At 43.4% G+C, this 25,707-nt stretch overlaps 2 protein-coding genes across 6 annotated transcripts; both read left to right on the top strand.

Moving 5' to 3' along the window:
- Positions 1–10,890: 10,890 nt before the first annotated feature.
- On the top strand, positions 10,891–11,830 carry LOC100280594 (oleosin 18 kDa). Its single transcript, NM_001153513.2, has one exon. The coding sequence runs from the start codon at positions 10,982–10,984 to the stop codon at positions 11,510–11,512; it is 531 nt and encodes a 176-aa protein (NP_001146985.1). The 5' UTR covers positions 10,891–10,981; the 3' UTR covers positions 11,513–11,830.
- Positions 11,831–19,069: 7,239 nt separating this feature from the next.
- LOC100273412 (Alkaline phytoceramidase (aPHC)) lies at positions 19,070–23,318 on the top strand. Of its 5 annotated transcripts, none has more exons than XM_008669447.3 (3): positions 19,070–19,286; positions 20,029–20,383; positions 22,437–23,318. In XM_008669447.3, the coding sequence occupies exons 2-3, from the start codon at positions 20,127–20,129 to the stop codon at positions 22,951–22,953; spliced, it is 774 nt and encodes a 257-aa protein (XP_008667669.1). In that variant the 5' UTR covers positions 19,070–19,286; positions 20,029–20,126; the 3' UTR covers positions 22,954–23,318.
- Positions 23,319–25,707: the final 2,389 nt, after the last annotated feature.

Below are 25,707 nucleotides of genomic sequence, written 5' to 3'. Positions count from 1 at the left end.
GTGCGGTAAGATTGGTCATTTTATTGCTAACTGCCCCGATAATGACAGTGACCAGGAAAAGGGAAACAAGAGGGAAAAGAAGAAGCATTACAAGAAGGCAAAGGGCGAGGCGCATCTAGGCAAGGAGTGGGACTCGGATTGCTCCTCTTCCGACTCCGACAATGAAGGACTCGCCGCCACCGCCTTCAACAAATCAACCCTCTTCCCCAACGAGCGTCACACATGCCTTATGGCAAGGGAGAAGAAGGTATGTACTCGCAACTCTACTTATGCTTCTTCAAGTGAGGACGAATCTAGTGATGAGGATGAAGTAGATTATTCATGTTTGTTCAAGGGCTTAGATAGATCTAAGATAGACAAAATTAATGAATTAATTGATGCCTTGAATGAAAAGAATATACTTTTAGAAAAGCAAGAGGATTTGTTATATGAAGAACATGATAAGTTTGTAGAGGCTCAAAAATCCCTTGCATTAGAAATTAAGAGAAATGAAATGCTTGCTTGTGAAGTGTCAACATGCCATGATTCTATTTCTAACTTAAAGAGCATAAACGATGATTTAAATGCTAAACTAGTAGAAGCAAATAAATCCAACTCTTGTGTTGAATATGTTGAAATTTGCACTAGGTGTAAGGATATTGATATTAATGCTTGTAGCGAACACTTAGTTTCTATTTCAAAATTGAATGATGAATTAGCTAGTCTTAATGCTCAACTTAAGACTAGCAAGAGTAATTTTGATAAACTAAAATTTGCTCGGGATGCCTACACGGTTGGTAGACACCCCTCAATTAAGGATGGGCTTGGCTTCAAGAGAGAAGTCAAGAACTTGACAAGCCATAAGGCTCCTATCTCCGCCAAGGAGAAAGGGAAGGCTCCTATGGCTAGTAGCACTAAAAAGAACCATGCTTTTTTGTATCATGATAGAAGTGCTTATAGGGGTTATAATGCTTATGATGATTTTGATGCTCATAGTTCTTCCTTTATGCATGGTAGAAATATGTCTAGGAAAAATGCTATGCCTAGAAAGAATGTTATTCATGCTCCTAGGAAAGTAGTGAATGAACCTTCTACAATTTATTGTGCTTTAAATGCTTCCTTTGTTATTTGTAGAAAGGATAAGAAAATTGTTGCTAGGAAGTTAGGGGCAAAATGCAAGGGAGATAAAACTTGCATTTGGGTCCCTAAGGATATTTGCACTAACCTTGTAGGACCCAACATGAGTTGGGTACCTAAGTCCCAAGCCTAAAATTGCCTTGCAGGTTTATGCATCCGGGGGTTCAAGCTGGATTATCGACAGCGGATGCACAAACCATATGACGGGGGAGAAGAAGATGTTCACTTCCTACGTCAAGAATAAGGATTCCCAAGATTCAATTATATTCGGTGATGGGAATCAAGGCAAGGTAAAAGGATTAGGTAAAATTGCAATTTCTAATGAGCATTCTATCTCTAATGTATTTTTAGTAGAGAGTCTTGGATATAATTTACTATCTGTTAGTCAATTATGTCATATGGGATATAACTGTCTATTTACAAATGTAGATGTGTCTGTCTTTAGAAGAAGTGATGGTTCACTAGCTTTTAAGGGTGTATTAGACGGCAAACTTTATTTAGTTGATTTTGCAAAAGAAGAGGCCGGTCTAGATGCATGCTTAATAGCTAAGACTAGCATGGGCTGGCTGTGGCATCGCCGCTTAGCACATGTGGGGATGAAGAACCTTCACAAGCTTCTAAAGGGAGAACACGTGATAGGTTTGACTAACGTGCATTTCGAAAAAGATAGACCTTGTGCAGCTTGTCAAGCAGGTAAACAAGTGGGAGGAGCGCATCACAGCAAGAACGTGATGACCACTTCAAGACCCCTAGAGCTGCTGCATATGGACCTCTTCGGACCCGTCGCCTATCTGAGCATATGAGGGAGTAAGTATGGTTTAGTTATTGTTGATGACTTTTCCCGCTTCACTTGGGTATTCTTTTTGCAGGATAAGTCTGAAACCCAAGGAACCCTCAAGCGCTTCCTCAGGAGAGCTCAAAATGAGTTTGAGCTCAAAGTGAAGAAGATAAGGAGCGACAACGGGTCCGAGTTCAAGAACCTTCAAGTGGAGGAGTTCCTTGAGGAGGAAGGGATCAAGCACGAGTTCTCCGCTCCCTACACACCACAGCAAAATGGTGTGGTAGAAAGGAAGAACAGGACGCTAATCGATATGGCGAGGACAATGCTTGGAGAATTCAAGACCCCCGAGTGTTTCTGGTCGGAAGCCGTGAACACGGCTTGCCACGCCATCAACAGGGTCTATCTTCATCGCCTCCTCAAGAAGACTTCGTATGAGCTACTAACCGGTAACAAACCCAATGTATCTTACTTTCGTGTATTTGGGAGCAAGTGCTACATTCTAGTGAAGAAGGGTAGAAATTCTAAGTTTGCTCCCAAAGCTGTAGAAGGGTTTTTGTTAGGTTATGACTCAAATACAAAGGCGTATAGAGTCTTCAACAAATCATCGGGTTTGGTTGAAGTCTCTAGCGACGTTGTATTTGATGAGACTAATGGCTCTCCAAGAGAGCAAGTTGTTGATTGTGATGATGTAGATGAAGAAGATGTTCCGACGGCCGCTATACGAACCATGGCGATTGGAGAAGTGCGGCCACAGGAACAAGATGAACGAGATCAACCTTCTTCCTCAACTATGGTGCATTCCCCAACCGAAGGTGACGTACAGGTTCATCAAAAGGAGGCGTGTGATCAAGGGGGAGCACAAGATGATCACGTGATGGAGGAAGAAGCGCAACCGGCACCTCCAACCCAAGTTCGAGCGACGATCCAAAGGGATCATCCCGTTGACCAAATTCTGGGTGACATTAGCAAGGGAGTAACTACTCGGTCTCGATTAGTTAATTTTTGTGAACATTACTCTTTTGTCTCTTCTATTGAGCCTTTCAGGGTAGAGGAGGCCTTGCTAGATCCGGACTGGGTGTTGGCCATGCAGGAGGAGCTCAACAACTTCAAGCGCAATGAAGTTTGGACACTGGTGCCTCGTCCGAAGCAAAATGTTGTGGGAACCAAGTGGGTGTTCCGCAACAAACAGGACGAGCACGGGGTGGTGACGAGGAACAAGGCTCGACTTGTGGCAAAAGGTTATGCCCAAGTCGCAGGTTTGGACTTTGAGGAGACTTTCGCTCCTGTGGCTAGGCTAGAGTCCATTCGTATCTTGCTAGCATATGCCGCTCACCATTCTTTCAGGTTGTACCAAATGGATGTGAAGAGCGCTTTCCTCAACGGGCCAATCAAGGAGGAAGTGTACGTGGAGCAACCCCCTGGCTTCGAGGATGAACGGTACCCCGACCACGTGTGTAAGCTCTCTAAGGCGCTCTATGGACTTAAGCAAGCCCCAAGAGCATGGTATGAATGCCTTAGAGACTTTTTAATTGCTAATGCTTTCAAGGTTGGGAAAGCCGATCCAACTCTTTTTACAAAGACATGTGATGGTGATTTGTTTGTGTGCCAAATTTATGTCGATGACATAATATTTGGTTCTACTAACCAAAAGTCTTGTGAAGAGTTTAGCAGGGTGATGACGCAGAAATTCGAGATGTCGATGATGGGCGAGTTGAACTACTTCCTTGGGTTCCAAGTGAAGCAACTCAAGGACGGCACCTTCATCTCCCAAACAAAGTACACGCAAGATCTGCTAAAGCGGTTTGGGATGAAGGACGCCAAGCCCGCAAAGACTCCGATGGGGACCGACGGACACACCGACCTCAACAAAGGAGGTAAGTCCGTTGATCAAAAAGCATACCGGTCAATGATAGGTTCCTTGCTTTACTTATGTGCTAGTAGACCGGATATTATGCTTAGCGTATGCATGTGTGCTAGATTTCAATCCGATCCTAAGGAGTGTCACTTAGTGGCGGTGAAGCGAATTCTTAGATATTTGGTTGCTACGCCTTGCTTCGGGCTCTGGTATCCAAAGGGGTCTACCTTTGACTTAGTTGGATACTCAGACTCCGACTATGCCGGATGTAAGGTCGATAGGAAGAGTACATCGGGGACGTGCCAATTCTTAGGAAGGTCCCTGGTGTCATGGAACTCAAAGAAACAAACCTCCGTTGCCCTATCCACCGCTGAGGCCGAGTACGTTGCCGCAGGTCAGTGTTGCGCGCAACTACTTTGGATGAGGCAAACCCTCCGGGACTTTGGCTACAATCTGAGCAAAGTCCCACTCCTATGTGACAATGAGAGTGCTATCCGCATGGCGGAAAATCCTGTTGAACACAGCCGCACAAAGCACATAGACATCCGGCATCACTTTCTGAGAGACCACCAGCAAAAGGGGGATATCGAAGTGTTTCATGTTAGCACCGAGAACCAGCTAGCCGATATCTTTACCAAGCCTCTAGATGAGAAGACCTTTTGCAGGCTGCGTAGTGAGCTAAATGTCTTAGATTCGCGGAACCTGGATTGAACTGTAGCATACATGTGTTTATGCCTTTGATCATGTTCATTCTGCATTTTGTTGCTTATTGTGGTGCTCAAGTTGTACAAACACTCCCTGGACCTCACAAGTCCGTTGCAAAGTGATGCACATGTTTAGGGGGAGATGTGTTACAACTTGACCTTTTGAGACTAACCATGTGGTTGAGTTTGCTTGATTTAGTCTCGAAGGCGAATTGAAAGGGAAAGGTGGACTTGGACCAATGAAAGACTTCCACTGCACTCCGATGAGAGGGTAACTTATTCCAAGTCCATCTCATGACCTCTTATTGCCATTTGCTCTTAATTGAAGATTTTGGTGAGGCAATGGGGTTAAAGGGCCAAGATTGATCCCATTTTGGTGCTTGATGCCAAAGGGGGAGAAAATAAAGGCCAAAGCAATAAATGGATCAGCTACCACTTGAGAAATTTTGAAAAAGTATAATAGAGCTTTTGATGTCAAAACTCTTGTATTGTCTCTTTTATCAAAAGTTGGCTTCTTGTGGGAAGAAATGTTGATTATGGGAAAAAGGGGGAGTTTTTGAAATCCGTGGTCAAATATCTTTGGAATGACTCTCTTTATGCTTCAACATGTGTGTTTGACTTAGAGATAGAGATTTGAGTTTGATTTGCAAAAACAAACCAAGTGGTGGCAAAGGATGATCCATATATGCCAAAATTGAATCAAAACCAATTTGAGTTCCATTTGAAGTGATTTTGCACTTGTTCTAGTTGCTTTATGTTGTGTTGGCATAAATCACCAAAAAGGGGGAGATTGAAAGGGAAATGTGCCCTTGGGCCATTTCTAAGTATTTTGGTGATTGAATGTCAACACAAGTGCTTAAATGTGCCCATGGTTGAACAAAGTGCAAATCACAAGTAAAGGTATGTTTCTAAGCCTTAGTACATTGGTTTTGTGTACTAATATCTTGTCTAAGTGTTAGAAACAGGAAGAAGAAGAAAAGAAAAGAAGTGGAGAGTGGCTGCGTACAGCCAAAGGCTGTTTCGGGCTGGGGCACCGGACTGTCCGGTGTGCACCGGACAGTGTCCGGTGCGCCAGACCAGCGTGGAGCAAACCAGCCGCTCTCGGGTTTTTCTCCGGCGACTTCGGCTAAAATTCACCGGACTGTCCGGTGTGCACCGGACTGTCCGGTGAGCCAACGGTCGGCCGGGCCAACGGTCGGCCGCGCGATCGGCGCGCGACACGTGGCCGAGCCAACGGTCGAGGAGGGGCACCGGACTGTCCGGTGTGCACCGGACATGTCCGGTGCACCAACGGTGCGCAGATCTGACTCAGACAGCAACGGTCGGATGCGCTGTTTATGGAAACAAATCGGGCACCGGACAGTGTCCGGTGTGCACCGGACTGTCCGGTGCGCCACGAGACTGAAGGCAAAGATGGCCTTCCAGATTTGTTCCCAACGGCTCCTAGCTGCCTTGGGGCTATAAAAGGGACCCCTTGGCGCATGGAGGAGTACACCAAGCATTCCGACAACTCTTCTAAGCACCAAAACATCAATCTCACGCATTCGTTTCATTGTGATAGCATATAGAGCTCTTGTGGAGTTGTGAACTCCTTGTGTTGCATTGCGAGCTCTTGTTGCGACTTGTGTGCGTGTTGTTGCTCTGATTTTCGAGTCTTGTGTGCGTTGCTCATTCCCACCTTCCTCCGTATTTCTTTGTGAACTCAAGTGTAAGGGCGAGAGACTCCAAGTTGTGGAGATTCCTCGCAAACGGGAAAAGATCAAAGGAAAGAAAAACACCGTGGTATTCAAGTTGATCATTGGATCACTTGAGAGGAGTTGAGTGCAACTCTCGTCCGTTGGGACGCCACAACGTGGAGTAGGCAAGTTTTGTACTTGGCCGAACCACGGGATAACCACCGTGTCAACTCTGTGATTGCTTTCCTGTGGTTATCGTGTTTTGAGTTCTCTCTAGCCACTTGGCAATTACTGTGCTAACGCTTAATCTAAGTTTTTGTGGCTATAAGTTTAAGTTTTTACAGGATCACCTATTCACCCCCCCCCTCTAGGTGCTCTCAGGGCTGCGCGGAGCTACATTTATTGCGGATAAGGCGCGCCGCCTGTCTATTCCACTGGCAGGTGATGTGCCGCCTCGGCATTTAATGAGCCCTGCCACTCCACTGGCAGGCGATGTGCCGCCTCAGCATTTAATGTGCCTTGTCCACTCCGCTGATGGGCGGCGACCAGGCCACACTGCAGGCGGCGTGCCTGTCCATTCTGTTGGCAGACAGTACGCCCGTGCTGCAGCATACAATATGCTCATCATCACTCAGAGATATCAATACCGTATGCGCTATGGACATTATGGCGCTCGGAGATCTTCTGGGCGACACTGGCATTGGATACTTCTATATTGTTCCCTCTGTTTTGCCCCTAGGCCCGCATGTTGGGGCTCAACACCCTTGTACGTGCCCCTCTTCAGCTATAAAAGGGGAGGCACGCAACGTTACAAGACAGACACACTTAGACCCAACTCAGGCTGACAAGTTCATACAAGCTCAATACATCACACAGTGGAGTAGGGTGTTACGCTCCGGCGGCCCGAACCACTCTAATCCTTGTGTGTTTTTGTGTTCTCCCCATTTTCCAACTAACAAGCAAAACACTTAGGCCCCTCCTCATCTAAGGATTTAGGGCGGGTGCATTCCGCCACCCGGCCGAAGATTTCCTCTCCAACACCTATAATCGATTTTGGTGTTTGACGACCATCACAAACCTTGTGGACTAACCAGTTTGCCTAGTTGATCATTTCACAGGTACATAAGTTCATCTACAACCGACTGTCCGGAATATCGTAGATTATTCCAGACAGGAGAAGCTTTTTGGAAAACACCTAAGCGTGGACCGTCCGGGCCCTTGCGGCGGACCGTCCGCGGCACCAAGGTGACCCTTAGACAGCAACACTACAAAAACACAAGTCTACACTACGGACCGTCCGACGGAGATGCGAGCACCGTCTGAGACCAAGCGCGGACCATCCGGCCTCAGGCGCGGACCGTCCGGTCGGTGAAAACCAGAAAAGCCCGAAGGTAACGGGTTCGGTAAAATGTAGTTTTAGCGTCCTCGCGGACCGTCCGGGGTGCACGACCGGACCGTCCGCGACTACCTTTATCTGACATCTGACGACGCATTAAATGCTATATAGCCGTTGATATAGCCGTTACTGCTGACCGTTGCGATTTCAGCCGTTGATGTGCAGGGGCGAACTGTCCGGACCAGGGGCGCGGACCGTCCGCGGTCGGCAGAAAGGGAGCAATGGCTAGGAAGTGGTTGGGGGCTATAAATACAACCCCAACCACCTCCATTTACAAGAACCAAGCACTCCAATCCTTCACATTCAATATAAGAGCTAGCAATCCATTCAAAGACACAATCAAAGCTTCCAATCTCTCCAAGTTCCACAATTGAGACAAGTAATCATTAGTGATTAATGACTTGAGAGAGAGAGAGAGAGTGATCCAGGTGTTATTTGTCGCTCTTGTCGCTTGGCTTTTGCAATCGTGCTTTCTTCTTTCCCATTCTTATTCTCAAGCATTTGTAATCAAAGCAAGAGACACTAAGTTTGTACTGGTCCTTATGGGGCTAAGTGACCCGTTTGATTAAGAAGAAAACTCACTCAGTCTAGGTGACCGTTTGAGGGAGGGAAAGGGTTGAAAGAGACCCGGTCTTTGTGACCACCTCAACGGGGACTAGGTTCTTTGGAACTGAACCTCGGTAAAACAAATCACTGTGTTCATCCGCTTTATTTCTTGGTTGATTTGTTTTCCCTCTCTTTCGGACTCGAATCTAATTCTAACGCTAACCCTGGCTTATAGTGTGTGCTTAAGTTTGTAAATTTCAGATTCCGCCTATCCACACCCCCCCTCTAGGCGACTTTCAGTTAGACATCCTTATATTCCGACTTATTAAAGCTTATATTTGTTCCCCGTCTTTACAGAAATCTGCTCCGGGGGTTAGTACTTCAGTTTTTTGTTTTGATCTCTTTTCCTTCTATTCATAGCTGTAGTGCTGCTGCTTCAGTTTCGCAATTAGTACTTAGATCTATCGGACCTCAGGTTTGTTCTGAGAAAGGCTTTTAAGGGTTGTAATTTATAGTCACTCTTTTGTTGTTTGAAAGTTGTTATGTTACATATTGTGCTTAAATAGGTAGAATGGAGCAGCTGCTAATGACTTTTTTGTGTTCATAATATTTTTAGGATCATATTTTTATTTAGCAACAGAGACTAAGTTGGTTGTGCACACATCAAGAGGCACAAGGTCTGTGATTCCCACTGCTCTGGTTCTGGAGTAAAATCGATTAGTTTCCTGCTTTTTTCTATTTCAGCATTGCAGTATCATTGAAGGAACCTTTTCATGTCCTCTCAGATTTGCCTATACCATAACCATACATGCTCTGCTGCATAGCATGATGAAAATCATTCAAGGGTATCTCTCAAGCATTCTCCATCACTTGAAGGTGCATTTACCTTTGGATTTGTGTCTGCTGTTTATTTCTGCTCAATTCTATTACGATAAATGGTGATTAGTGTCGCTATATGCATAACAGCATAACTTCAGTTTGTTCCCAAATTCACTTTCTAAAGTCCACCAATTTTCTTCATGTGAACCTTTTGCGGACTAGATCATGCTCACTTCAAGGTTCAGTGAAGTTGAGGAACCTATTTCGGTACTGTCAGACCTAGGATAATGTGAAACATGTTTTATTTATCTTTAGGTTTCTGGGATTTAGTTCACCTTAGCCAATATTATTTTTAAATTCTTTTTCCTTTTTCTTGATGATAATTTTTGGAGTGCACTGGAAAGATGAAAATTTGACAGCCGTAGATATTCCTATATATGATTTTAAGAATCACAGGCGATGCTCTAAATTTTTAGGAAGGTAGTGTAATAAACTATTGGTGTGAAGAGAACATCTAATTTGCGTAACCTTAGTTACAATGTTTTTATAGGTATCGAAACTATATATATTACTTGGTGGCATGCCATGAATGTTATTTATCATAATCAGACTTAATTTCTATTATGAAAGCTTTCCCTTTATTTTTTTGGGAATGCTATTGAAGTTTTCTGTTCTTACATCTCCTACTCTAGACATTGGTGCCAACTTATTAAATTTATTAGTATGTGTGTACATTTGAAGCCTTTGCTGAAAAAGTCATTTTTTGCCAAATCTGCTACCGCTAGAAATTTTATTCTCTCAAATTTGAAGGGCTATGAGAAATACCAAGAAGCTATTGATGCTTTTCTTAATAAGAGGTATGCTGCTTCTAGAAAGGATAGGTTATTGTGCTTGCTGCTATCTCTAAATTGGTACTCTATCAACTGTCCATCTTCATTTTACCCAAGTGATCACTGCTTAAATTTCTTTTGAGCCACTGGAATATCAATATTTTCCCTAGAAAAGATTGGAAGTTTTTTAATGTCAAAGGCAACTATGCACATAAGTGAAAAATGACATGAAAATTTGCCGTGTCAGATCCCATGCAGGATCAGAAGCTCACAAAATAAATAGTACTATAAATGATTAAATGGTTTATCAAATAATTGCAGGACTTGGGAAGTGCTTTATACATAACACATTTTTCACCTTTTTAATGACACGAACAGTTCTTAACATCTTTTAAAATATGTGCCTAAGCTTACATGTATGATCGTTAATGACCAGAATTTTGGGAAGGTCTTTGTTGTTGGTAATTGTAATTACAATCTTGAATATCAGTTTGAACCATGTTTAGGCTACATTATGTGCTATGAATTCGCGTGGAAAAATATTGAAAAGAAATACAAATTACTTCTCACACAAATCTAAATAGTAAAGTAGATCTGGTTACAGAGCAGAAATTTTGAAGTGTCATAGATAGGCTGAAAATATGTAGTCACGAGCAACACATTACTACTTGAGGCCATCAATACTGTTTTTTCTTCTCCAACCTATGTAACTATGTTATTCTTTTCCTCCTTAAATGTAAGGCAAACCTCCTATCCTTTTTCTTTCAAATTCATTGCATTAACTGAGTGGTTCTTACATGTAGAAATGAAGTTGGAGCAAAGAGGCTTGGTGCGGAACCGAAAATTTGTTAGTCTATAAATCATTAGAGGGCGCCTGAAGTTCGCCAAATGTTCTAGTAGATTTTAGTAACCACCCACGCTAGCTGACTCGACCACCGTCTGCTGGCTGGCGCTGTCCATGCACATGTACAGCCCCTGGCGCTGGCACGCACCCACGGCATACCTCCCATGACTCTGACAGCCCGGGACTCCCTCCGCTCGTGCCGTGTCAGCCTCACTCGAGCGGTGTACTCCATGCAAGCCTCCACCTCGGCCACGTACCCCCTCCCCTTCCTTACGTGTCACCGCTCTCGCTCCCTATATACGGCTGCCTGGCCAGGCCTTTCCACTTCACTACTCTCTCTCTCTGCCTGCAAAGCTGCTTGATCCATCATCGATCACATCACTCCACCAGCCGCAGCGCACGAACGTACGACTCATGGCAGATCGCGACCGCAGCGGCATCTACGGCGGCGGCGCCTACGGGCAGCAGCAGGGGGGCGGCCGCCCGATGGGTGAGCAGGTGAAGGGCATGATCCACGACAAGGGGCCGACGGCGTCCCAGGCGCTGACGGTGGCGACGCTGTTCCCTCTGGGCGGGCTGCTCCTGGTGCTGTCGGGCCTGGCGCTGGCGGCCTCCACGGTGGGGCTGGCCCTGGCCACGCCCGTGTTCCTGCTCTTCAGCCCCGTGCTCGTCCCCGCCGCGCTGCTCATCGGCACGGCCGTCGCGGGGTTCCTCACGTCGGGCGCGCTGGGGCTCGGCGGCCTGTCCTCGCTCACGTGCCTCGCCAACACGGCGCGGCAGGCGTTCCAGCGCACCCCGGACTACGTCGAGGAGGCGCGCCGCAGGATGGCGGAGGCCGCGGCGCACGCGGGCCACAAGACCGCGCAGGCCGGGCACGGCATCCAGAGCAAGGCGCAGGAGGCCGGTGCTGGCACTGGCGCCGGCGGCGGCAGGACTTCCTCGTAAATAAGCAAATCATCCATGGATGCGTGCGTGTCAATGTCAGCAGGGTCGTCGTGGAATGCTCTTCTCTGTACGTGGGTAACCGTCTTTTGGTCGTCTTCCCCGAGTGCGTGATAAATATCCTGGTGTTCGTCGTGTGTGGTGCTGCCCTAGGCTGGGGCCTGGGGTCGGCTGTGTACCGGTATCTGTTCATCGCCGCTCCGTCGCGTTCGGAGATGTGAATAAGTGATGTGAAGGTTAAGTTTCAGCTTTGCTATTGCTATTGTGGCTTGTGCATCAGCGGTTTGCTCGTTGACTGTTATGGAAATAAGCATTGGTGAAGGTATTGTCTATTATTTGCTGAATAATTTTGTTATATATGATAAAATTGAGTTTACTTTTTATGGAACTTTGCAAACTTAATGCTAACTAAAAACAAGTATTTACACAGAAGATTCAATATCCTTCAATATCCTATTTATTCACGATAAAACCAAAAAACTAATATTCAAATAAGTATCCGTTTTTTATCTCTGATGCCAAAGCTGCGAGGAAAACCCATATTTCTTTGCTGCAGACACGACTGCTGAGCTTTTTTTAAAATTTCCAATGCTCTAATTGCAGTATACAGAGCATGCGTGCGAACTGCAATTTGTGCAAGAGCTTGGAACCTGTGTAAATTTTTGACTGTAGCAGAAAAATCACACAAATTATACGGATTGCCATTTCGTTGTAAATAGTCCTGCAATTGAATAAAAAATGTTGCTGATTGTTGTAAATTCAGAGATGTACAAACGTTGCCGTTCCACTGCATCCAGTAGGTGATCGCTGGTCATACGAATTTTACACTTAAACCACAGATCCAAAACCTGTTCTCCAAAACAATCTATGTTTCAGACGGCAGAAGACATTCAAACAAATTTGCAAAAAGTTATTCAGATGGCACCAAATGTGAATTCAGCAATAACATCATCTGTGTTTTCCCCTGCAAAATTAAAAGTTCAGAAAAAAACAGTGTATGGTTCAGACTTCAGAGGAACAGTCTATTACTTTGAATATTACCATGAATAGCTGAGAGAAGGTGCATAATTCAGACATTTCTTCCTTGTAATTGAAGAAATAGTTTGTATTGTCGCACGCTTCCACATGAAGTTAAACTCACTGCTCTATCTACCTAACCAACTCAGCTAATAATCCCTTATCTTTAAGCATTCCCCTTTTCTTATCTTCCTTCTTTTCAACCTTATACTTTTTTGTTATGTCAAATTCTATTGCGCTTAAAACTTTTTTGTTTGCACCTCTTTTTTTCTTCGGGCTTATTTCGTTAGAGCATCTCCAATCGTGTTTTAAATCAATTTCTTATCTTGAAATATATGACATATTTTATAATTTTTATCAAAAAAAAATGATACACCATTAAGTAACTCAAATATACTATACCGCGGACTAGTATCCTTGTTTTCTACACCATTATTATCATTCCTAATAATATAATTTACTTTTTAAAATATATGATTTATGGTTTAATTGTTGGAGCACAATTTGTTTTTAGTGTACTAAACAATTTAAATAATGTAATATTTTGATTTTTGGACGCTATTTTGAGTCACCTTGTTGGCTCTTTATTTAAAATTAAATAGGGAGAGATCTAATTCTTCTCATTCCTCTCTAATACTCTCCAACCGAATAAAGCCTTAGGATTGTTGTATTCGAAGTCAATAGGGGGAGCAACACCTGTGGGAACAATGACCGGATCCATGGCACTGAGAAAACTACTCATTTCTTCTTCGGCTTGCTTACTAAGCATGTAAGTGTGCCGTTTATTAATAATAAGTTACACACTAGATGAAAACAGGGATGGTAACGGGAAATTCTTTGTCAGGGAATAGTTCACCATTCCCGTCCCCGCGATAAATTTGTTTCCACGCGCATCTACACGAACGTTTGCGGGGACGTTTCTTTATCATCCCCGTTTCCCGCGGGGATAAATCAAATTATAATTAAGAAGTATGTACTCCGTTATTAATACAAAACATTGTCACTTATGCTCATCATCATATGTAAGAAATTATTATGAGTACATCAAATTAAGCATATTTATACAATAAATGATCTATTGATAAGATAATTATTTATTTTTATCATTAACTATTACACGAAACATCATCACGTGTAAATTTAACGGGGTCTGCGAGGAACAGGAATGGGTAATGCTTCCTCAACCCGTCCTATTTACCTATCGGAGGACAATTTTTTATTAAGAAAATTTTCTATTCCTGTCCACTAATGGATCACGGGGATCTGTCCCTATTGCTATCTCTAGATGAGAAGTAGCTCGATGTGCCAAATTGAGAAAATTGCAAGTCATACATTTGTAGCGAACCTTATCATCAATGTTTGGTTGTCTCAAATTAGTAGACGTTTTAGCTCTTTTTATTTTTATATCTAGATTCAAATAGATGCTGATGAATTTAGACATATATAAAATTTATACATCAATATTGTATGAGTCCATAAATTTTCTAAAACGAATACTATTTTAGGACGGGGAGAATCTTTTATTCAATTCTAGGATTATTTATAACATAATGACAATCTATATAATTTGCGTGATTTTGTTGCTCTAGATACAACCACAATTTACACAGATCCTAAGCTCTTGCACGAATTACACTTTACAGACATGCCCTCCATATTGCAATTAGAGCATTAATTAGGGTCTGCTGAGATCTACGGCGCTAAAGATTAGCACTACATTTTTAAATTTTAGCACTTAGAAATTTAAACAAGTGTTTTAAAACCCATTAACACAAGGGAGTTTAAACAGCCCCTTAAAGACTGATTTGGTGATCCCAGATCACGAGGGGATTGGAGGAGATTGAGGGGGAAATTAGTTTATTTCCCCTTCAATCGCTCCAATCCCTTTTGTCACCAAATCAACCCTAAAAATTAAATAAGTTCCTAGGACATCAGTCGTGTCTGCAGCTAGCCGAGCTTAAGCTCTGCATAGGGTCAAAGGTTGCAGAACGTCGGCGAGGTGAAACGCTGCAGGCCGGCAGAGTCCAGGACGGTGACGACGCTCGGCGAGGGACGGCGTGACGCTCAGCATGGGAACGGCCACGATGCGGCCCTCGGCGAAGGGATGGCGACGGCGTATCTCTCGGTGAGGGGATGACAACGGCGCGGCTCTCCATGACGGGATGGCGACGGTGCGGCTCTTCACGACGGGATGGTGACGACGCTCGGCTCGACCAGAAGACGTGGACGGGCCCTTTCTAATGGAGAATTTTGCAAACATGACACTGTCTACGGCGGGCTTCAAACTTTTGGCACCGCCGTCGTGGCAATTGAACGGGTGGCACTGAAATCTCCCTCCAATTGTAAATTTGGCATCGCGCGCGCTTAATGGTGTTTAGTCCTCGTGCAGTGCCCGTGCTGCCCTCGCGCCGTTAGAAACTTGCCGTCGTCTTCCTCTTCTACCTCTCTCGCCCGTGAAGAGATCTCCCCGTGAAGGTCCCGTATTCCATTCTCTCTGTGCCCTGGCCGTCGTCTTCCTCGCCCCAACTCTGCTCGCCCTAGCCGTCGTGTTCCTCGAGCTGCTGTCTTTGTCTCCGCGCACTGGGCCCTGTCCTTCTCCGGAGCTCGCCCTTCCCTGCGTCGCCGGATTCCTGCGCCCGTGGTCCATTGCGCTGAGGGCCATTCCATTGCGCGGTTGAAGTCCCCCAACGCCGCCGGCTCTGGTAAGAAATTCCTTTGCTTCGTTCCTTTCCTTTGCGCGGTTCCATTTAGCATAGTAAACAATACTACAGGTTACCAGCCAGTGAGCACCATTTTATGTGCAGTGTACTATGAATAATACTCCCAACAAAGAGGCAGTTCCCACCATGGACGAAACCACTGCATACACTGTCCAAGAAGACGAGTGGACATTGACTTGTATTGGGACACAACCTACAGTGGTCAGTAGTTTGAATTAATTGTATGCAAGTTAGTAGTTACATATTACATAACAACTGTTTCTGGTGAATAGGCGAGTGGCCATGGAATTCATGAAATTGATTGGGATTCAATAATGTTAGAAGAAACCAACAACGAAGGAAGAAATGATGTAACTAGTGAACAAGGTCTATATTATCAGCTTGGACTACATTCTCAAGATGATAGAAGGGAAGATGATTCAAGTGCTTCCCGTTTTCGAAATAGCATTCCCTGTGAAGATGAATTGGGAGAAGGCATTCCGTGCTCTGATGCAGTCCTCGATGAGACTAGCTGTGGGTCGACAGAGGAAAAATAGGATGAAAGGATGCCTTGAGGGAGGTAGTGGAAAAAAGAAAGTTAACACTGACAGTGGTAAGCAAAGCATTCGGGGCAAGATCATGTGTCCAAACTGTGGTGAACTAGGGCACAGGAAAGCAAGCTACAAATGTCCATTAAATGGGACAAAGAAAAGGTTACATTTAATCTGTCTATTTTATGATATTAAGTAATTTATGTCTACAAATTGTCTATTTTATTGCTATTAACTAATATCTCTGAAACAGGAAGCGGAAGCCTAGGAAAAATTCAACAAAAGGCTGGTTCCCCAAAGATGTACCTGAGTCATCACAGGCAAATGTCCAAGAGAATGAAGCTAATGAAGACCTTGTTGAAAGATCAGACCTTGCAATTATACCAGCTATTGAAGATCTTGTTGAAAGACCTTCGTCGCCACCCGAAGAACGTGTAGTTCGTGTCCTTGTTAAAAAGATCACACCTAGGAAAAAGAATGTTTGAGTATGAGACAGTGGTATTTCTGTAACTTACCTATGTGACATTTGTATGACCCTGAACCTACGGTATTTCTGTGTCATTTGTATGACCCAGAACCTATGTACCACACCTAAGTAACATTTCCTCTTTTTTCTGTGTATTTCTGTGTATTTCTGTCTATTTGAACTCATTACTGTGTGAGCAAATGTTTTCTGGGCAAATTCCTGGGCAAGCAGCAAGCAGAAATGGAGGTAGCAGCAAATTCCTCGCTTTTCGGCAAATACTAGCTGCTATTCTTTTCGGCAACTTCCTGGGCAAACACTAGCTGCTATTCTTTTCGGCAACTTCCTGGGCAAACAGCAACCCATTTTCTGGGCAACCAGCAAGCACCAAGCACGCATGGGTTTCCAGCCTTTTGTTGATACTGCTACAAATGGAGCAAGCAACAGAAAATGAGTTCAAATAGACAGAATAGCAGCTAGTATTTGAACTCATTACTGCACTCATGGAGCAAGCAACAAAAAATGCTTGTTGTTCTGTTAACAGAAAATGGGCAAGTAGCTGCGCAGCAAGCACTCATGGACCAATGCTTGCAAGCACCAGTGCTTGCTTTTCTGTCACAGATAATGGTTTAACATGACCACTCTTGCTTCAAAGTAGATCAAACAATAGAACAGAACTAGTCATTTCATTTCATAGAAGATAACAGGTACTTCATTTCATTTCATAGAAGATAAGTACCCACAAGTAGTTCAAGATGTCTTACAATTTGGAAATCACGCATTACAATACCATAGCCATTGCTACACTGATCTAGTTCATCTTAGTGAACTCATTACAAAAGAACTACACAAGCCAAAGTTACACTGATCTATCCCAGATCTCATTGTAATTAAGCCCCCACTTAGCACAGTGCTCAGCAAGTGTCTCGACTTCTAATGGTTGATTCATTATTTCTCGGTCACGGAATACGTCCTCCCACACCGCAGTATCTTCACTAGCATAGCCAGCTTCTAACATACTTGTTGGATCCATCATCGAGACCTGGCAGTCAATTGCAGTTACTTCAAGCATTTCAGCTATCTCGTCCATTGAACGAGCTACTTGAGTCAGCTTGAAACCGTCTACAACATCTTCATCTGTGTAGCACAAAGAGGCAGTTTCTTGAAGTTTCTTAGCCGTATCACTCATTTGAGACATGGCATATCTGAGTGCTTGCGCAAGTTTTTGGTTCACCTGAAAACAAAATTAACATTAGAATATGGACAGCCATTGGTGCTACAACTGAACAATGAACCACATACCATGAAATGAACCACATACCATGAAATGAACCAAACTGGCTGACACATGCATATGCCCTCAGTTTTTTTTAAAAATCATCATATGTACTAGGCAGTTGTAAACATCATAGGGCAACTACTAATTTGAACTCAACTGCAAAAACAGGCTGAAAACATCCACAACAGTCAGACTGCCAAAGTGAGCTGAGGGTTCAGGGTCATCTTTGGAAACCAGCAAACAGGCTGAAAACAGCCATATCAATAATACTGAACTGGAGAATTTTGCAAACATGGCACAGCCATAGCCCTCAGTCATTTTTTAGAATAAAAAGAACAAGTGTGTAGTATACAGTTTACTAATTTCAAAGAAAACCTCACAGGGCTAATCAAGTAGATCATCTTCCATTAACACAAGCATCAGGTAAATTTCTTCAATTAAACAGCATGAAACAGGCTGAAACAGCCATAGCCCTCAGTATTTTCTTAACATAAAAAGAACAAGTGTAGTATACAGTTCACTGTTTTCAAATAAAACATCACAGGGCTAAGCAAACTGTTAATCTCAACGCACAAGCCCCTGGTCAAATTATTCAATGAAACAGCAACAAACAGGCTCAAATAGCCATAGCCCTCACAAATTTCATCGCATCAAAACAACAAGTGTAGTATTCAGTTGACTATTTTCAAAGATTTCATCACAGGGCTAAGCATTTCCTCACTTCAAATTTCCTCACTTCACATTTCCTCACTTCACATTTCCTCACTTCACATTTCAATCACAGGGCATAAGTTTAAGAATACAAACCTCAGAATATTTGGCCACTGTCTCCTTAGCACAATCGACGGCTGCAGTCGCCTGTTTGTAAGATCGCAAAGCACTATTTTCCGCAGCTACAGCGGATTCAAGAACATCCAGAGTAGAAACCACATCGTTACCTAACGAAAATGTGGCGCAATAATCACCAGCAACAATACTCGCGGCAGCAGAAGCTTTCAGTGTGTCACGGGCTGCAACAGCCGCCAAGGACAACTTCTGGGCACAATGCTCGGCGGCAGAATCCATGCCGGCTTTCTAATCTGCAAACCCTAGGGTTACAGAACAAGGAAAGCTCACCAGCGTCGGAGGTCGGCAATGGAGCACGGGCGCAGGAACCGGCGAGGCAGGTAAGGGCGAGATCCGGACGAGGACATGGCTCGAATGCACCCAGTGCGCGGAGACGAACAGAGCAGCTCGAGGAAGACGACGGCCAGGGCGAGAATAAGGAGGAGAGGAGACAGGGAGAATGGAATACGAGAGACTCACGGGCGACGGTAGAAGAACGGACGGCGACAAGTTTCTAACGGCGCGAGGGTAGCACGGGCACTGCACAAGGGCTAAACACCATTAAGCGCGCGCGATGCCAAATTTACAATTGGAGGGAGATTTCAGTGCCACCCGTTCAATTGCCACGACGGCGGTGCCAAAAGTTTGAAGCCCGCCGTAGACAGTGTCATGTTTGCAAAATTCTCTTTCTAATGGCATGGGAAGCTGGAAGCTCTCGCCTCTCGGCAGGACCTGTGGCTGTGATGGGCCTTAAACTTTGTGCAGCCCACGTCACTTTGACATAGCTATCGTTGGATCAACAGCGGATGGGGTAGATTAGCTGACTGCTCTGTTGCGTCATCGAGGTGGAAGTTAGAGATCTGATTCCGCCCCACAGCATACCTCTCACGGTCTCCGTTCCCCTGCCGACGAGTGGGCGGCCGCTGCCGCCGGCTTACGGAAGGTGTGATCTCCATCTTCGGGACGTTCGCCACCGGAGCACCCACTCCTTTTCTTCCGTTCACGCTGTGCGAAACGGATCATCCAAAAACCAGCTATTTGTATCTGGATCTGATCCAATTTCAATTTGTGGTATACATGTATTGTGTCTACAAACTATTTTTCGTTTGTTTTTTTGCAAAAATATTTTTCGTTTGTCTACAAACAATTTCAATTGTAGTACACCCATGTCCTTTACCCGTGCACACCCTTGCGCTGCCTGCTGCGGTTATCCCATATTTGTTGTGGAGCGTGTGCCGGGGGAATTTGGTTTGGATGTGGTTGGGATCGAGGTATACTCTAGATTAGGGTTCGAAGTTCTCATATGACCTGTGTGATGTGGTAGATTCGATGTTAGAGTGTCGATGAAAGTTGTCTCTGAGTTTAGTTTTGCACATGAGTATTGAATATTTGCAGGTGTTTCTCTGAGTTTACTTCTACACATGTCAATTATTGAGTATTGGTAGGTATGATTGTCTATCTCTTGCTAAGGAAATTGTTTAGGTGTTCTATGATAGTGTTTGACTTTAGATTGCCTATTTTGAAGGGACACTTTCAGCGACAGTATTTAATTTGGTGTGTTGCCAGAAGACCTGGCTCTGAATTATCTTTCTATTTCTTTGATTATCACAGGGAACTCTACTAATAGTATGCTGGATTAGCACGATTAAACTGAAGTATGACAAATTTGCATATCATCCTTGCAGGTTATTTCTTTGGCGCACTCATGATTTAGCACCAGCCAAATTGACCTTTAACTCTGGTGACATAAGCTGTTGCTAGGGTAGCAAATCAAGAGCTAAGAATGGCAGATTCAATGGTAGCAAGCTTCTGGGGGCCTGTGACATCAACGACTGAGTTGTGCGAGGAGAATTATGCACACTCGTCATATATCGCAGAATTCTACAATACCATCTCTAATGTCCCATGCGTTCTTTTGGCACTTATTGGATTAGTGAATGCTTTCTGCCAAGGTTTTGAGAAACGATTTAGTGTCCTGCACATATCCAATATGATACTTGCTATTGGGAGTATGATTTTCCATGCCACCTTGCAACTTCTGTAAGTTTTCTCTTAAATTGACAGTTTTTTATGTTTATGTGAAATGACACTTTTAACTTTGTGGTTACTGGTACCTACATGAGAAACTGTTATAAGGGCTTTATTCTTTTATCCAAAGCACTTGATCGAGTTCTGCTCGTTATGTAATGGCCTTGTGCATTGTATTCGGGTGTTGTTTGTCTGCTATGCTATACCTTCTTTTGGTGCTATGAATTACGTATGTTTTTTTAACCTACACCCTTCTGTCACAAGAACATGTCATTTAAGACAAGATTTGGTCAAACCTTAATATAAACACAAACATAAATAGCTTTCAAATTATTGAGTTCGGAAACATACAATTCGTATAAAAAACCTAGAAGTAATTAGGCCAAAGGTACACACATCAAAGACCATTACTCAAATGTGACTAAGTATTTTTTGACTGGAGGGGGTATGTCGTATGTATTAAAGTTAGAACTGTTGATACCATTTTGGGAAACGGTCATTTGCATAGAATGGAAATAATTTATCCATCTAGCCATTTTTCGTATAAAACTGCACAAAAGATGATATGTTCATCTGTTATAAAAATGTGTGAGCCATTAATTGTAAGGAGTTTTCTAATTTGATGCTCCATCAAGAACATCCGCATTATTTATCTTTCTCGAATATCCAACCTTTTGCTTTTCTCTGTAGAATTATAGATATGGAGCTCATCCAATGTTTCATTTTTTTTGTATATAAAAAATTCTGTTGCACATTTGACTGGCTTCTTTTATTTTGCACAATCTTGTCTAGTATTATATATTTTGACTCAAAATCGGAAGATAACTATCCCTTGGATTGTGTGCATATTCAGTAGATGAACTTTCAGAATATTTAGATACTCATTAAGGGGATGAAGCCAGGAAAAATTATTTGGGGGTGGGAATATAGCCATTTTTAACTAGCTAGAGGGCTAAACTTATTTTTTGAGTGATTTATTATATGGTAAATCATGAGTGCATATGGTGGGTGCATGGGTGAACTCTGCAAAACTGCATGCATTCTGCAAAAACTATCAAAGGTGGACCTAGTTCCGAAGGCTCCCACATGAGTGGGATCTAGAGAGGGACAAACCGAGGCAAGCCTTACACCTTGCAAATGCGGAGAGGCCCCTTCGATCTCATGACCTGGTGACTCAGTGCGACAGCTGTCAGCACTGCACCAGACCTGCTCTTCCTGCCAAAACCATCAAGGAACTACTGGTTTAAGAATTGGTAATGCAAGGCTACATATTTTAGTGCAATTTGTCGTGTTGAGCTGAAGGTCATTGAGTGACATGGAACATAGCATCATTGTGCTCCTTTTGTGCAATCTTGTCCTCTTTGTTCTGCTAATTGCACAGTCTTTACATGCATTTGGCACTGTATAGTGGGCTCAGGATGTAATGACTGCATTGATATTTTATTTTTGTGCAAATAAAGCCACAGCTTACAGCAATTCTGCTACTCATTGCACAAGCTTTCACGGGAGTGTTTTTTCCTTCATAATTTCTTGATTGAATGCAGTCCCTGCGCTATAGTGGTGTGTCAACTTCTGGTACAGGTTTTTCAGCATTAGTATGCACAGGAGTATATTTCCATTATTTAAACCCTGAAAGCATAACTCTGCTGAACAAAAACTCTAGCTCGCAAACAAAGATGATTTAAATTTCCTGTAAAACATTGGTATATTGCTTAGATGTTCAGTGTTCTTTCTTGTTGGTCTGTTTATTTTCCTGTTTGGGATTCTTGGGTTCATTTTGTGCAAATGGTTCTTGATCTACCTTGTAAGTTAACGGCTCCCTAGACCCACCAAATACACCTTGCATACACATGCCTGCAGAAACTACCTGAAAATAGTTTGTGTTCCATTTTGGCACATATGCTTCCACTTTTGGCATGTTGTGCACTGTTGGATATTTCCATAAACTTTCTACCTCTGTGACCTGTTTAGTCGACTTGTACTTTAATTTTCTTAATGTTCACTTTATTTTGTGCAACGTAATCTTTTAGGTAATATGTTGCATTGTTGATGTTATGTTTTGCAGCCTACAACAGAGTGATGAGACTCCTATGGTTTGGGAGATCCTTCTCTACATGTATGTCCTCTATTCACCGGACTGGCACTACAGGAGCACAATGCCAACTTTCCTGTTCCTGTATGGTGCTGCCTTTGCCGTAGTACATTTCTTTGCCCGGTTCCAAGTCGTATTCAAGCTGCATTACGTTGGCCTCTGCTTGCTCTGCATCCCCCGGATGTACAAGTACTACATACAGACGAAAGACGTGGGTGCGAAGCGGCTCGCAAAACTGTGGGTCCTTACACTGACCCTTGGGACCCTCTGCTGGCTGGTTGATCGCGTCTTCTGCAAGAAGCTTTCGCATTGGTACGTCAACCCGCAGGGGCACGCGTGGTGGCACGTGCTTATGGGCCTCAACTCGTACTATGCAAACACGTTCCTGATGTTCTGCCGGGCTCAGCAGCGCGGGTGGGAGCCGCGGATCACGCACCTCCTTGGATTCTTGCCGTATGTCAAGGTCCAGAAACCAGAGAAGAGGGAATGATTTCTGTCTCTGCTTGAAAACTGATGATATTCAGTCGGCCACCAGTAAGCTAATGCCCCCAATGTGTGCTCAGACAAGTCCGTGGCACTCTTGTATATGGGCGCCCAAATGATTACGGACTTCAAATGTTCTGATGTCGCATTAGATTTTGTATCATACTTAAATCATCGAACAGAGATTGTCCTAGTTTTGGCCACCTTTCTTTTGGTTTCTTCGCAATTACCGTTTGGTGGTAAATTAGGACTGAGTTATTTATTTATTTGTTTGTCGTTGAATGGAGTCCAGTTGTACTAGTTACCACTGCACAAGAAGATACATTCATCCACATGATGACATGTTAATTATTTGGCTTGTGTTGCTGCCAATAGACAACTCCTTTGAGTTGTGCTGTTGTTGCTGTGATGGTTATTTTTGAATGCACTGCGTCGGAGGAAACATGTCTGCGGGTGTGTCCGTGGATGTCTCTAGCAGTATCCTATCTTGAAATTACATTCTCTATTTCAAACTTTATGGTACGAACGGTATAGTCTACAGTATAAAACAATCTGTTGGAGACAACCTAAGTGCGCCAGTGGATGGTGTATGTTGTTTATCTCGATAGCAAGGGCCTATTTAGGAGGGCAATATTTTTGTAGTTTCTAGACAATACCATGGTTTAAAAGGAATACTAGAGTATTTTATGATATGAGGTGTTTAGTTGTTTTTCTAAAAAATATATTTTCAAAACAATAGTATTCTAGATACCATGGCTAGGTTTTGTTTTACAATGTTGTATCCAAATAAATACATGATATTTCTGAAGCTGACCAAAACTTTAATATTATCATGACAATTGTAAAATTGTAAACTATAGTATTGTAAAACCGGAAAACCACTCTTTATATCAAACCGACCCTAAGTTGTCTTTACGAACGTATGCAGGCCTATAATATGCATTTAAGATCTTTAGTTGGCTGTCACTACAGCTGTCTGGCGTTGTCTTTTGCCGCTAAGTAATAATTACATGTTGGATGAGCAAATTACCACAAGGAACCCCGTTGATTCGCAGGCATTCGCAGCGGTCTCTACACGGCAGGCTGTCTCGTAGACGGGGTCATGCCGGCAGCTAGTGGTAGCAGATCGCGTCATCTCCTGCCTTGTCCGTGACTAGGGATGGCAACGGGGCCCCGATCCCCGATCCCCGGTGGGGATTTCATCTATTAGGGGATGATAACAGGATGATATAGCTCCCCGCGGGGATCCTCGTGGACTAAAAATCATCCCCAACGGGTGAACCAGGGATGGAACGTTCCACTTGTCCCCGTCCCTGCTCCCCGATGGGATTCACCAGTCTAATGGCTGCAGCCCAATCTAATCAATTGCTTGTTACAACTCGCAAGCAGCCCAAACCCAAGTTTGCTTCCTGCTGTCCGTTAGCAGCCCAAAAGGCACACCGCACACACCACAGACCACACTTGCTTCCTGCTGTCCGTACGAGAATGTGCCATATAAAATCTGTTGATTTATATAAGATGTTTCTATCTGCATATTTTTATAAGACTATATAAATGTTTCTATTTGCTGATTTATATTGAGCAAATCTATACTGATTTATAGGTTTCAGATGTCAATTGAGAGTGGTGGCAGTAGCCAAGCTCCAATTAGTTCACAGCCTGAAGCTGAATCACGTCATGAATCTATTAATGAATCAGAAGCAATTGAAATAGAAGATGAGGAGTGTGTAGAAGAAGATGGTGTTGAGGTAGGTTCAAAGAGGAAGCTCACATCAGTCGTTTGGAAGGAGTTCAAGAGAGTGAGATGGAATGGAAAAATAAAGGCAAAATGCAACTATTGCTTCACCAAGCTTGGAGGCGAAACACGGGCTGGGACTAAGCATTTGCATGATCACTTGAAGTCTTGCACACTTAGGAAGATAAAGTTGGCTGGGAACAAGACATTGTCACAAACTTCTTTGAGGTTTAGTGCCACAGATGCAGGGACAGTTTCAGTGGAAAACTACACATTTGATCAGGACATAGCTAGAAAGGAACTTGCTGCCATGATAATTCTCCATGAGTATCCCTTAAGCATGGTTGATCATGCTGGATTTCAAAGGTTTGTGCATGCCCTTCAACCGTTGTTCAAGATTGGGACTAGAAACACACTAAGGTACATAATATCATGGTTGTAACATGTTTTTGTTATGTTGTGTGCATGTGTTATTTATTCCTAAAGCTATTCCCTTTTTATTTCAGGAAGCACATTGTTGAGCAATATGATTTAGAGAAGAAGAAAGCCATTCAATACATGACCGGAATTAAATCCCGGGTTGCTATCACTAGTGATATGTGGACCTCTAATAACCAAAAGAGAGGTTACATGGCTATCACTGCACACTTTGTTGATGAATCTTGGACACTAAGAAACATTATCATGAGGTAATAATTGTGATTTGTGGGTCTGAAATTTTTGTGTGAACATGTTATACAAAATTCTTGTGTGATTTGTAGGTTTATATATGTGCCAAGCCCTCACACTCATGATGTTATTGGTGATGTACTTTATGAGTCACTAGTGGATTGGAATCTTGATGAGAAGGTATCAACCATCACACTTGATAACTGTACTACAAATGATAGTGCCATTCCTTATCTAGTGAGAAAGATTGGAAGGAGTAAGCTCATGGCCAATGGTATATTCTTACACATGCGTTGTTGTTGTCATATCCTTAATCTAATTGTTAAGGATGGATTAGAACAACTAAAAGACGCCATT

The sequence above is a fragment of the Zea mays genome, chromosome 1 (assembly GCF_902167145.1).
Source record: "Zea mays cultivar B73 chromosome 1, Zm-B73-REFERENCE-NAM-5.0, whole genome shotgun sequence".
Lineage (NCBI taxonomy): Eukaryota > Viridiplantae > Streptophyta > Magnoliopsida > Poales > Poaceae > Zea > Zea mays.
Note: the sequence above shows the minus strand (reverse complement) of the source record. Positions and strands in the feature narration are given on the sequence as shown.

Bases quoted from the DNA above. Each gene is read 5' to 3' on its own strand.
- LOC100280594 (NM_001153513.2), top strand. From the start codon at position 10,982: ATGGCAGATCGCGACCGCAGCGGCATCTACGGCGGCGGCGCCTACGGG.
- LOC100273412 (XM_008669447.3), top strand. From the start codon at position 20,127: ATGGCAGATTCAATGGTAGCAAGCTTCTGGGGGCCTGTGACATCAACG. The intron at 20,384-22,436 runs GTAAGTTTTCTC...TATGTTTTGCAG, and splicing joins CATGCCACCTTGCAACTTCT to CCTACAACAGAGTGATGAGA.